Genomic DNA, 14,139 nt, shown 5'->3' with positions numbered 1-14,139 from the left:
GGCCCATTTTTATCATAGAATTGACAAAGATCCTCTCCAACCAATTTCCATTCATTTAGATCTAATTCCTTATCAAGAGAGAAACAAGGACATATGTCCTTTACAGTTTGTAAAAGTTCAGTGATTTGCTGTAAACTTATAATTAAACCTTGGCTTTCCATAATTTTGACAATGCTCTCTAAACATTTTCCTTGAACAGAAACAGGCTGTTTTCTAAATATCTGTCCCATCTTAGATGAAATTCTACTTTAACTCTTCTAACAAAATTTCTTTGTTGCACTCACCCTAATTTCTGGGTTGAAGTCTTTTCCACTGGATCAGGATCAGAGGCTTTTCCACTTGAATCAGGATCGGAGCTTTTCCACTGAAATCCACTGAGGGGTCTGTTTGCCCCACGTTCAGGGCGCCAAAATGTGGTGAGCTTTTTCTTCTCAAAAAGCAGCCAGGTGATAAAAGTTCAGATCTTTTATTATCCCAATATAGCCCGGTTAGCTTAGAGGCCTATCTCTCTGCTTGGTTCCAAGAGCTCTCTCCAAATGTCACCAAATCCAAAGGTCTGGTCCTTCAGCCTCTGCCTCTGCTGTCTTCAGCCTCCAGCCAGCTCCAGTCTTCATGCCATTCCGGTGAAAATCCCCCAAAGTGCTCTGTGTCTGTTTCTTTTATACAAGAGGGAGGAATTGTGGGATACGAGAGAGAGGGATTATGGGTTTTCTCCCATAGTGCTCTCTGGCCCAAAGAACTTCAAGGGAGGTGTGAACTCATTGAACTCCAATGAGTAAAGGTGTGGACACAAGCCTTGTATTAATTAGTTCTACTTAGTACCTTGTTTCAGGTTCTGCCCAAAACATCTTCTTGTAAGATTAGATCAACTCTAATTCGTTAACAGTTAGTAAGGATTCCAACAGTAGGGAGAGGGACATTTTGTGTTTTCCTAACTGGAGGTGGAAAAATGCAAGATTCATTTTTTGTCTGGGTTTCTTTAGAATGACCTAATGGCAATAACCTGCTCCTAGATGACAGTCATTACATCCCTCTGGTTTTGGAACTTACCCCAGCAAGGTCTCTATTTGTAGTTAGGGGCAGCGGAAGAAAAACAAGTTGTTATTGCCCACCAGGACAGGTGCAGGAGGCTTGGTTGTGGTGAACAGGACTTGGTTAACCACACATCCAGGTACAAGGAGCCCGGGTTCTAGCACACAGGATGCCAGGAAGCCTGGGTCCTATTTTTTTTTTAAATTTAGTCAATGGCTAAGAAATAAACATCTAGAGGATCTAGCTAATGAGCAAAGAGTAAACCTCTTCCCCTCCTCAATCCCTATAAAATACCCATCCTGGAGTACCCTTTTACACCAATTAGTCTCTGATCCTGTTAGATCCCATTCTGCTTTATACAACAATAAAACCTTTTTATTTTTAGAGAAATCAGTTCGGTGTTCAGGCAGTTCTTACCTATCAAACCTGCTCTCCCACTGCAATTCCACAGACAAATCAACATTTTTTAGTCATTTCTTTGTTAATATATATTTGACTGAGTCCATGGTGATGTTGCCCATCTTTCATAGAATATATCTGAAGGTAAACTACTCTGATCCAATGGCACGTTCTTGTTATCTGCCTTTATTGTTGATCTGTTTTTTGTGTTTTGTTTTTATGGTTTGTATTTTTTTAACCTATTTGTCATGTATTCTAAGAATGTCTCTCAATCACCTTTCTCTTTTATGATTTGGGTGGATTAATCTTTTTGTAGTTGTCATAAAGTGATGGGCCCTATGTTTTGCTGATATCGTAATGGCTTTTACTTGGTGCTCTTTGAGTCTGTTATGATGCATTTTGCTAATTCTCAAGTGTACAGTAAAATTGATATTGCATAGTTGTTGATGGCTTGAAATGAGTTCTTCCCTAGAAAATTGGGGGAAAAAATTTATATCCAGTGTTTCTGATAAAATACATAGAGAATTAATTCAAATGTATAATAATACACGCCATTCTCCAATTGGTAAATGGTCAAAGGATATGAACAATCTTCAGACAAAGAAACTAAAGTCATTTCTAGTCATATAAAAAAAACTCTAAATCACTATTTATTAGAGAAATACAAATTTAGACAACTCTTATTGTTGGTACCATTTCACACATCTCAGATCAGCTAAGATGACAGGAAAAGATAATGATAAATGTTGGAGAGAATGTGGGAAGACTGGGATACTAATACATTGTTGGTGGAGTTGTGAAGTGATTCAACCATTCTAAAGAACAGTTTGGAACCATACCCAAAGGGCGATCCAACTGTGCATACCCTTTGATCCAGCAGTGTTTTTACTAGGTCTGTATCCCAAAGAGATATTAAAAAACAGAAAAGGACCCACCTGTGCAAAAATGTTTGTTATGGCAAGAAACTGGAAACTGAGTGGATGTCCATCAGTTAGAGAATGACTGAACAAGTTATGGTGCGTGAATGTTATGGAATATTATTGTTCTATAAAAAATGATCAGCAGAATGATTTCAGAGAGGCCTGGTGAGTGGAACTGATGCTGAGTGAAGTGAGCAGAACCAGGAGATCATTGTATACCTCAATAAGATTATATGATGATCAACTCTGATGGACGTGGCTCTTCAACAAGGAGGTGATTCAGAGCAATTCCAATTAGACTTATGATGGAGAGAGCCATCTGCATCCAGAGATAGGGCTATGGGAACCGAAACTGGATCACAACATAGTGTTTTCGCCTTTTGTTATTGTTGTTGTTTGCTTGTTTTTTTCTCTCTCGTTTTTTTTTTTTTTCTCTTTTGATCTGATTTTTCTTGCACAACATAACGAATATGGAAATATATTTAGAAGAATTGCACATGTTTAACCTATATTGGATTACTTGCTGTTTAGGAGAGGGAAAGAGGGAGAAAAATGTGGAATACAAGATTTTGCACAATTGAATGTTGAAAACTATCTTTGCATGTATTTGGAAAAATAAAAAAAAGTTATTCTTTTTTAGAAAAATGTGTTCTTCCCACTTAGCTTTAATTTTAGAATACCAGCAAGTCTCTTAATGTGTTCAATTACAACCTTTTTCTTAACATTTTTATGTTGTATACCTGGCCTGGAGGAGATGAAGATTTTGTAGTTGTTACCTTCATGCATTGGAGCAGCTAAACGGCACAGGAAGGTTCAAGTTAAAATCTAGTCTCAGACACTTACTAGCAGTGTGACTGTGGGCGGGTTACTTAATCTCCATTTGCTGCAATTTCCTCCTCTGGAAAATGGGGATAGTAATAGCACTTTCCTCCTAGAATTTCTGTCAGGATCAAATGAGATAATAATTGTAAAGTACATGGTACACAGTAGGCACTATATAAGTGTTAGCTATCATTACTATTCATTGCTTCAATATGACTTCCAAATTCAAGCTCAAAACTTGGAGTCTCTCCCTTTCTTTGGAGTATGTTAAGAATTTTATTGAACACAAAATTCTTGAATTCAATGACTATTTTATGTCTTTGGGGAAAGATCCCACCGGATGAAGGTTCTGTTCAATTTGCTTTTTGGTGGAAAATGATTGTCATCAAGTTGTTAATGTTTTGGTCTGGTTCCTTTAATTTGAAAGCCATATTTGGTTCTATTTAAGAGAGAAACAATGTTTTTGAGTCTGGTCAGAATTGTAATGGGATTAAATGGTTTTTCTGAAAGATGTCATGTTTTATAGAAACTGGCAGAGAATGTTGATGTCATTATTAGTCTGGCTCTATTTTCTATCTTTATCCATGAATGAGCCATGAGTGCAGAGCTTTGGATTACTCAAAGGCAATAGATAATTTATTATACTTTCAGACAACTTGTTTAATGATTTTTAATCACCAATAAGTTGTTGTTTATACTGTGAGACTTTTTTGACGCACATTTTTTGCTCCTCAGCCAATTGACTATTTTCTTGTAAGTACTTATGTGTATGTGTATATGGTGAATGCTTTGCATATATTAGGGGGATTTGCTGCTATTTTCATTCTTGATTAATGTTATTCTTTTGGGGAAGGAAGATGGTGTCAGGTTTGTGTTTGAGAGGAGGCTATTCAAGTGTCTTATTAGTAGTTTAGGTAGCTCAGCATGTGAACTACTAAGTATGGACAAGAAGAATTAAAGCTGACCCTTTTGCCATCTTTTTCTCCCCACTGCCACCTCTGTGGCCCTGATCAGACTTAATGTAGAAGAATGTTGAAATGCATTTGGAACACAGTAGGCAACACACGTTGATTGATTGGTTAATAAAATGGCAAAAACTCCAGTATCTTTGTCCCCCTGGTTAATAAAATGGCAAAAACTCCAGTATCTTTGCCCCCCTGGTTAATAAAATGGCAAAAACTCCAGTATCTTTGCCCCCTGTTTAATAAAATGGCAAAAATTCCAGTATCTTTGCCCCCCTGGTTAATAAAATGGCAAAAATTCCAGTGTCTTTGACCCCCTGGTTAAAAAAATGGCAAAAATTCCAGTGTCTTTGCCCCCCTGGTTAATAAAAATGGCAAAAACTCTAGTATCTTTGCCTCCCAAACGGGTTCACAAGGAATCAGAGGTAGAAATGACTGAACACTTACTTTTCTCTCAGTTTGCTCATCAGGAAAGTGGGGACCATAAGAGCCCATTCTTCCTGGGCTATTGGATCGATGAGAGAATGTGCTAGATGAGGTCAGGTATGATTATCATATCCATGACAGTAGTTTCTACTCCCCCCCAGTTATTTTTGTTTAAATGCACTTTTCTTTGAAGGGTTCTCTCTGCCCATCTGTGGCCCTCCACATTGACTTTGCTGTTTCCTTGCCTTTTAGCAGAGTGAGTTGAACTCTTTCTTATGGACTATCAAGAGAGACCCGCCCTCGTACTTTTTTGGTACGATCCACGTGCCCTACACGCGGGTCTGGGACTTCATTCCCGAGAACTCCAAGGCGGCCTTCCAGCAGAGTAGCATCGTGTACTTCGAGCTGGACCTCACGGACCCTTACACCATCTCGGCCCTCACCAGCTGCCAGATGCTGCCGCAGGGCGAGAACCTCCAGGACGTGCTGCCCCAGGACATCTACTGCCGGCTCAAGCGCCACCTGGACTACGTCAAGCTGATGATGCCCTCGTGGATGACCCCGGATCAGCGCGGGAAGGGCCTCTACGCCGACTACCTGTTCAACGCCATCGCGGGGAACTGGGAGAGGAAGAGACCCGTGTGGGTGATGCTGATGGTGAATTCCCTGACCGAGGTGGACATTAAGTCCCGGGGGGTGCCCGTGCTGGATCTCTACCTTGCCCAGGAGGCCGAGCGCCTCAGGAAACGGACCGGGGCGGTCGAGAAAGTCGAGGAGCAGTGTCATCCTCTGAATGGGCTGAACTTTTCTCAGGTAAGAGTTATGTCAGTGTGGAAGAGTGATTGGCGCTGATTCCAATTCAAATACGGCCGGGTCCCACTGAGGCAAATGATGAACCTCTGAATATTTTAATTCTTATGATTTGTCTGAATTTTTCTCAGGTAAGAATTATGTTGGTGTGAAGTAATAACTGTCATTGATTCCAGGATTTAAGATTGAGTTCAGATACAGCCAGGTCCAAATGAGGGCAAATGATGAATCTCTGTAGTGACCACGTGCATTTTAATGCTCATGATTCGCGTATAGAATTATGTGAAATGAGGGAATACAGTGCTGTATAATGATGAGTGTGTGTATGTGTTATATAATATAGTGTGCATAGATGTATATATGCACATGGGGCAGATGTGGGACCTGTGCTTTCATTGGTAGAGAACAAATATTAAATATATATAATATTTGTATGTATTATATACATATACACATTATATGTATATAATGTGTATATGTATATATATATAAAATGTGTATTTGTATATATATGTGTATATATATATAGTTTAATAGATTTTATATATCTGTGTGTGTATACATACACACACACACATAAACACACACACACACACACACACACACACACACAGTGTTTAATGGGATAAAAAAAAAAATCCAGTCTAAATCATCCTTCCTGATTGGTATAGTTCAGGATACTTCAAACTAAGTTAACATATCCGGTTTATCTAGAGCTCTCACTAGTAGGGGATTAACATGGCTCTGCCCCGGGTTAGAGACATTGTCGGGGACATGACTCCTTCCAACGAATTTCTCCTTATTTCCTGGGTGTCTGCCCCGTGGATCCCCTGTGTTGGGCTGCCTTCTACCCTCACCACTGTTAGGTTAGAATTCTCTGGTGATGGACTGTCCCTTGCCATGACTGTACCCATGGTGGGTGATCTCTGGACTTTCCTGCCCTACCTTTCTACTTTCCTTCCCATCTCTTTTCCCAACAGCTCCATATTTTGTATTGTGTTGGAGTCCTTGCATCCTTCATCTGAATTTGCCCAAGGTACAGTAGATCTGGTTATGGTTCTGGGTTTATTATGCTCTGCCCCCCTAAAATATAATGACATTATTTCTGCAATGTAGTAATACATAGATTTCCTTTTTTGGACATGCCCAAAGTATAGTTAGGGTTTTCAGCCAATAGGAATTGGATACTGTGATTTCATTGGTATAAAGCACTCTAGGTGAGGATATTCCTTCCATTATTGCAGACTGGTACCTTGTGAGAGGTGGTACTTTCAGAGGTCAGTGGCAGCCCTTGAATCCAGGTCTTCCTGATTTTAAGACTCACTCTTTATCCACTATAGGAATTTTTTTTGAGTCAATCAAAATAAAAAAAATAGTGACTTGCCTAGGATCACACAGCTGTTAAGTGTCTGAGGTCATATTTGAACTTTGGCCCTCCTGACTCCAATCAGCTGTCCCTCCTTTTTTAAAAAATTGAATTAAGTACCAATCAAAACTGGGAAATAATTTTATAAATGCCTTCCTCTTTTAACCATTACATACCAAGAAAAGATTGTTTCCTTCCAATGCTGCCATCTTTCTTTTTAATGCTTCTCATCATTAAGGGTCTGCTTTGGCAAGAGATGGAGGAAGTTTGGAGTGAGGGAGTGCAGCTGGTTGATGTGAATTGTGGCTGGGATGAAATAACCATTATCTCATTTTGGGGGTTTTACTTTTGTTTTTGCTTTTTAAGAAAAAATTCTGATCATTTTTGAGAATGATCCCTCTTGCCCTGGGCATTTCTCCGGATTGATCAAGTTAGTTATATCAGGCTTATTATGACTAGTTCCTTAGTCTCATTTGACCATGAAGCCCTTGGGAGCTTGAATTTTATCCACAGATGCCCTATACTGGTTGGAGGTAGCTGGGATCATGGAGTACCATTGAGGAGACCCTCCTCCTTCACCTGTCTGCTTTTGATTCTCAGGACATTCACTTCTCTGGTTTCCTTCCTATCAATCTGGGCTCTCCTTCTCAGCTTCCTCTGATGGCTCTTCCCATCACCCCCACCGAGTGAGTGCGTTCTATCCAGGGTTCCCTTCTCCTTTTCCTCTTTACTGGCTTGTTTGGCGATTTCATCAGTTCCCAGAAATCAAAAGTTCCATTCTTCTCTCTAGACAGATCATTGTCAGTTTATCTCTTTAGCCCTAGTCTTCATCAGCTCCAGTTTTGCATTATCAACTGCCTTTGGAATCCCTTGAATTGAATAGCAATAATTTATATATTTTATAATAATTTATTATTATAGCATTTATAGAGCACACGGAAAGTACTGTATGTGTTTGTGATCTTATTTGCTTCTCACAACAACTCTGAGAGATAGATGCTATTATTATCCTCACCGTATAGATGGGGAAACTGAGGCAAAAAGGATTTGAATTCAGCCTCAGAATCTCTGTAGTCACCTTGCAGCCGCCATTTGCTCCTCCGGCCCTAGACCTATGGGCTTCCACTCCCCCCCAACTCAATAAGGTCATTAAATCAAAACAAACTAATGCTTGTTCTGTGACTCGAATCTCCATTCTCTCTAACTTTCTCCTCTAAATCTTCCCTCCCTGTGTATTGTCTTCTTTTTTCGTTATATTCCCTTATTATCCCTTTATTTTCTAATAAGTGGGGACTGTTTTGCTGGACTGTATTTGTCTCCCCAGAGCTTGGTCCAGTACTCAGCTAAGTGCTTAACAAATGTACATTCATTCATGCATTCATGCAACTCCAGTTTGCTCAGGCCACTTCCCAATCAGGCCAATTCCATCCCATTCTTGTTCCTTTTTGGGGGAGGTGCATGTTTCCAATATGCAAAGTGCCACTGTAAATATTTTCTGCTGTTTCCCTTCTTGGGAAGTGTATGTGCCCAGGAGTGCATCGAAAATTGCCTCTTGTATCTTGAATTAAAAGTTTCCAGTGTTTCAGAATTGGCTGCCTGTGAGAGTGGATAGGAAAAACAAGGGTCTTTACTTGATGGGCACACGGGGGTCCCGGATGATTTCTAGACATGGTCAGAGGGGATTCACTGCTTTATCTCATATGCACTTATACTGAACTCTTCCTTCAATCCCAGGGTTTCCTTTTGGTCTCCTGAATAAAAATAATAGCAATGATAATAATTCTAGCTAGCATAGATATGCTTTGATGTTTTCAAAACACTTTTTTAGATATAATCTGAGTAATTATATGGCCTGGAATGGACCTGGGAAGGGGGATTAGGTCTCTATTGCCCATCTCTTTAAAGGGGCGCCGATTCCAACCTTGACCTTGAGCGATGGATTGGACACTAATGAATCAGCAGTTTTTATATGCCATCCTAAAGATAGTTGAAATGTCAGATTGCAGATTCTCCCCCATCCATCTGCTGTGAGACCTGACCTGGAGTGGCTTGGGAACTCCTCATTGGCCAGGTCCCAACCTCTAGTTCCCCAGGACCCAGAGACGCCTGCAGGTCAGCAGGCTTAGGAGAGTGCTGTAACCATGGTGACCAGTGTCTTTGTAACCATGGCAACTGGTGTGGCTGTGACTATGGCGACCAGGTTGGGGACCATTCTGAGATGTATGCTTTTGTCTTTTTGGAGATGGTCTCTGATTCTGGGGTGTTATGGAAGCCATCATCCTCCAGGTTGGAGTCCTAGGACCCAAGTTTCTACTGCTAGAGCAGACCGGGCTAGGGATCCAGGCTCAGAGCAACCTTCCTGTCCCGTTGGCCAGCTGGGATTAATTTGTTATGGATTATTCTTGCCAATAGATGGCGCTAAGATTTTAGAGCTTCCCCCCAGGTAGGTAGCTAGTGATGGCTTCTAGAGTTTTAATCTTGGATGTATCATGGAGCCCTTTGACATCCTGCTGGAGCCTCAGGACCCCTTCTCTGAACAATGTTCAGTGCAAGAATGCAATGCAAAGAATGACAAGGGAAACCAAGGAAATACATTCATCAGAATGTATGTTGTTAAAGTTCATGGGCCCCAAGCCAAATGCAGTAAATCTAAACTATGGTGCAAGGTGTCATACTGGGTATCCCCAGTCTCCATTCCTGCCCCCTTTTCTGACACATATATCCAGAGTTTTGAAAAAAATTTAACTTTCCCAGCTACCCTGATAACCTGGAACCTAGAATAGTCCTTGAAACTAGAACATTGGAAAGACATGATTTGAAAAGACGGAACCTTTGAAAATTTGATTCAAATTTGAATTTTTGAAAATTTGAAAATTGAAGTCTTTGATAAAAAGTTTCAAATGGAAAGGGGCTGCCAAGGTGGAATTTGGGCCACTGGACACTAGAGAAAAGAGGGCATTTCTCAAGCCCCTGTCTTGTTAAATATTGCTTAATTGTTTGTATGGCTTTGGGACGGGAGCTTAGGGCGATAGATTTAGACTGGGAAGGGACATCTTTACCAACCTTGTCCTCCTACCCATTTTAGAGATGAGGAAACCAAGACTCATAAGGAACCTACTTGGCCCAAGATCACTCAGATCTAATTGGTAAAGTCTAGATTTGCACCCAGGTGTGATTCTAAAGAGATAATTGTCTTTCCTTCATGATTATAGACTGAGCAGCAAAGTTTGTGAGACCAATTTTGCTTTTTGCCTTGTGGGATCCTTGGGAGCTGGACCTTTTATATCAAGCTTCAGGGGGTCTTCAAGAGAGGGGCAGCATGGCAGAGCATGAAGTCAGTCCCACTTCTCTCTTGTAGTCAGGGGGAATTTACTTAATTATCCACTGCTTCAGGTAACTTATAGAGCAAACAAGATGCGGAGATTTCCTCTAGCAGTGAAATCATAGGTTCCATTAAAAATGTTTTATGTACATGATATAACCTGAGCTTCCCAGTAATCTTGTTCTAGGTGGGTATTACAGTGGGCCAGGTGTATTTTCCGTGGATCTTTTCTTTCCCCCACCCTCCCAAAATGTTTTCTCCAGGGTGTGTTCTAAGCATGTTTATGGTTTTACAATAGAGAATTTACATGTTTTTTAGCAGTCACCTAACTGGTGTCAAAGATGGGATAACAATCCCCGTTTCCCCCAATCTGTTCCACAACAGAATTTCTCTCTACATGGAGCCTACTTCCCCCCGGTATTTTCGGTGAATAACTCTCATTATATCTGGGTACGGTGAGTGTGTGGATGGTCACGAGAATTTCCAAGTCCCTTCTTCCTAGCCTGAGTGCCCCACAGGGAGCCATTCATCATTTCCACCCACGCAGGCCTCCAGTGGGTGCTTAAATGCTTGCTGGCTGAACAGTCATATTGTCGAATTGCTAATTTGTTTTAAGGTGGAGTCTTAGGAATTGTTTCCGAAAAAGATTGGGCTAATATGAATGGTTCCGATAGGAAAAAAAAAAAAATCGGGAAGGGCGAGATGCTGACCAAAGGCAAGTAGACAGGATCGATCCTGATTTATTACATGATTCATGACAGCTGCCCTTTCTCCCAGCCAAGATTTCCCAATCTCCTCAAGGTCATTTTAGGTGCCGTAGAACGGATGTCAGCAGTCTCTATTTTTATAGCACTTCTTGCCCCTCTGTGGACTTTCCCAGCCCACTGGTTATGCTGTGCTTTGGTGTGCTGGGTGTAAATGGAAGGAAACCTCCTAAAGTGGGTAGCATTGGTATTTTCAATCAGGGGGAAAAGACCTGCTCCTTAAGGATCCCAGGAAGGATATTTGATGTTTCTGGCTGTGATCTCTAGTTGTCTGGGTTAGTTTCAGCAAATCTGTGCAATGATTTGAATATCCTATAGTAGAAAGGATGCTGGACCAGCCCTGCTTCTTTTTTTTCTTCCCCTCTCCATAGTATTTTTTTTCAATTACATGTAAAGACATCTTTCAACAATTATTTTTGGTAAGATTTTGAATTTGAAATTTTCTCTTCTCTCTCTCCCTTATCTCCCTTCTTCCCCATCCAGCAAGCAATCTGATGTAGAGTTATCCATGTACAGTCATTTTAAACATATTTCCATATTAGTCATTTTGTGAAAGAAAAATCATAAGAAAGACAAAGCAAAAAATAAAAAAAATAGGTGAAAATACTATGCTTCAGTCCATATTCAGTCTCTGTAACACTCTGTCTGGATGCAGACAGAGTCTATTCCAACTCTATTGGAATTGCCATGGATCAATGTATTGCTGAGAAGAGCTAAGTCCATCATAGTTGATCGTCCTATAATCTTGCTGTTACTGCGTACAATGTGTACCTGGTTCTGTTTGCTTTGCTCAGCATCAGTTCATGTAATCTTTCCAGGCCTTTCTAAAATCAGTTTGTTCATCATTTTTTATAGAACAATCATATTCCATTACATTCAGATGCCACAACTTATACAACCAATTCCCCAGTGATACAGCCCTGTTTTTCTACTGATTTGCCCTCTGACCCCTGGGAAATTCTTTGATATATTTTTTTGTCATAACACAGCAGAAATTAACTTTTTTCTGTGTCCTGGGCCCCTTTGGAAAGCCTATGGACTTGGCTTTATTAAATATACTTACAAGACTTTTTTTTTTCAAAGCAATTGAGGTTACTTGACTTGCCCAGGATCATACAGCTAAAAGTGTTAAATGTTTGAGGTAATTTGAACTCAGGTTCTCCTTTCTTCAGAGCTGGTGATCTTTCCATTATGCCATCTAACTGCCCCACTTACAAGACTTATTCCATTTATAACAACTTGTCTCTGTGAATGATGCTTCTCAATAAATCTAAAGTAAGGAAAAAACAAGGTTGAGAATGATTATTTGGTTACTTAAAAAAACATTCTGAGAATAAGATTATTGGCTACCAAAAAAACCTGAATCTACGTTTGCAAGAGTTTTTTAACTCTTTTAAAAGTTTTAAAATAATTTTTTTCTTTCCCCATGGAGCAGGAGAGAAAGTCAAAACCCTTGTAACAAGTATGTATAGTCAAGAAAAATAAATTTCCACATTGGCCAAGTTCAAGGGAAATATAGTTCATTTTGCACTCTGAATCCATCATTTGTCAGGAGATGCGTCCTCTGAATTTGTGGTTGTCATTGCATGGGTCAGAATTCTTTCCAAGTAGTTTGTGTTTACGGTGTTTTTGTTGTTGTCTTTTTCTGCTCCTTTCATTTTCTGTCAGCTCACGCAGCTCTTCTCAGTTTCTCTGAGAGTGTCATTTCCTAAAGCACGGCACCATTTCCAGTCCTTCCCCCCATCCCCGTCGTGGCTTGGCTGCCTTCTGGACATTCTCCATCTCCTCAATAACTGGGCAGTGGTCACTCAAGGGCCCTGCTGATCAACCAGTCATGGTGCGTGACTATAATGAAATGGTCCTGGGCTCTAAGAAATACTGTTTGAAGATGGCCTTCTCAGAGTGTGGCCAGAAAGGGAGGAAAAGGACAGTAGTTAGTGGGGCTGCGTGGACTGGGTGTGAAAACTGAGGCTCTGAGAAGCATCGAGTCCAATGAGACTGAAACGAGCCAAGTAGAAGAATTTAGATTTTATCTCAGCGGCAGTAGGGAGCCAGCAAAGCTGTTTGAGCAGGAGGAACATGGTTAGAAGTCAAGTTAGTATCATTTTTCAGGATTGACAGAGAGATTAATGAGATGAGATTAATTAAATGATCAGAGCAGGTATAGGTGGGCCCATTAATTAGATGAAGGTTTCAATAGTGACAAAGTAAAGTAGAATAACGATAGAATTAATACTTATAGTGCTTTATACTTTGCAAAATACGTATAAACTAATTTATCCTCATAATAGCTCTGGGAGTTAGGTGCTTTTTTGTATACCCATTTTACATATGAGGGAACTGAGGCAGAGGTTAAGTGATTTGTCTAGGATCACACAGCTAGTAAGTGTCTGAGGCTAGATTTGAACTCAGCAGAGAATCAGCGAGTTCTTGGACACAGGAGTCTGATCCTAAGGCAACTTCAGTGTAGCCACAGAGCAGATGAGCTGGCCCGGCCTCTTCAGTCTGCCAAAATCAGGTATCTGGGGCTCTCCGGTTGTGGGTGACTTTTTCTTGGATTTCCAAACATTTTCCATCCCCTTTGAAGATGTCCTTGGCTTCCTAGACTGGAAGCTTCTTTGTCAGTCACCCCAAAAGGCTTTTTCTCCTTCCACCTGATGTCTGTGGCTGGGTCCATTAAGGAGGCTGAGAAATGAGACTTTGTGGACCGTGGTCCTAGTGCCCTGGGGGAAGGGAAGGCCTTGGCCGGCCATCCCAGGCACTTGGGGGGCCTTTGTCATCGGACTGGCCCTAGACTAGTGGGATTGATGGAACTCCCTCAAGCTGCTCTTCCAGAGAACTCGGGCCACGTTTTATGCTCCATCCCCAAAGTAGTTTTGATAAGGTGACTGAAATCATAGGGATTGGAGAAAACTCACACGTTGATGTAATTTTCTGTACTCCCATGGCTGGTTCAACACACCCGGCTGGAGACTGGCTACTCACTCTCCTTGCTGACCGATATGAGCTGGAAGAACTCTGTGTTAACAGAATTGCAATGGATTGAGTCAGAACCGACACTCATTGCAGAAACACTCAAAATCGGACCAGTTGAACCCAACAAATGTTCTTCCAGCCTTTGCTCCAATGATGGAAAACCCCTTTCTTAGGGTAGGCCATTGCATTTTTGGTTAACTTTTATTACTGGGAAATTTTTCATAATGTTGTACTAAACTGTCCCTTTTTAATTTGTCTTTTTTTTTAAGTTCCCACTAAAATTCTACCTTTTACATGAAACCTTCCCCAACACCTCTTAGTTCTGGTACTTTCCCTCTCT

The 14,139-nt window shown here is 40.8% G+C and overlaps 1 protein-coding gene across 2 annotated transcripts in view; it reads left to right on the top strand.

The window, feature by feature from the left end:
* Window positions 1-14,139, top strand: part of TRABD2A (TraB domain containing 2A) — a 64,497-nt gene that overhangs the window by 11,658 nt on the left and 38,700 nt on the right. For both annotated transcript variants that reach the window (XR_007950176.1, XM_051974343.1), the window contains exon 2: window positions 4,814-5,374. Coding sequence is in view for 1 of the 2 variants with exons in the window: in XM_051974343.1 (XP_051830303.1) it covers window positions 4,814-5,374 (561 nt within the window). In the remaining variant the exon portion in view is untranslated. The remainder of the gene's footprint in view (window positions 1-4,813; window positions 5,375-14,139) is intronic.

Source organism: Antechinus flavipes, chromosome 2, assembly GCF_016432865.1.
Source record: "Antechinus flavipes isolate AdamAnt ecotype Samford, QLD, Australia chromosome 2, AdamAnt_v2, whole genome shotgun sequence".
Taxonomy (NCBI): Eukaryota; Metazoa; Chordata; class Mammalia; order Dasyuromorphia; family Dasyuridae; genus Antechinus; species Antechinus flavipes.
This window is presented reverse-complemented; position numbering and strand designations above follow the sequence as displayed.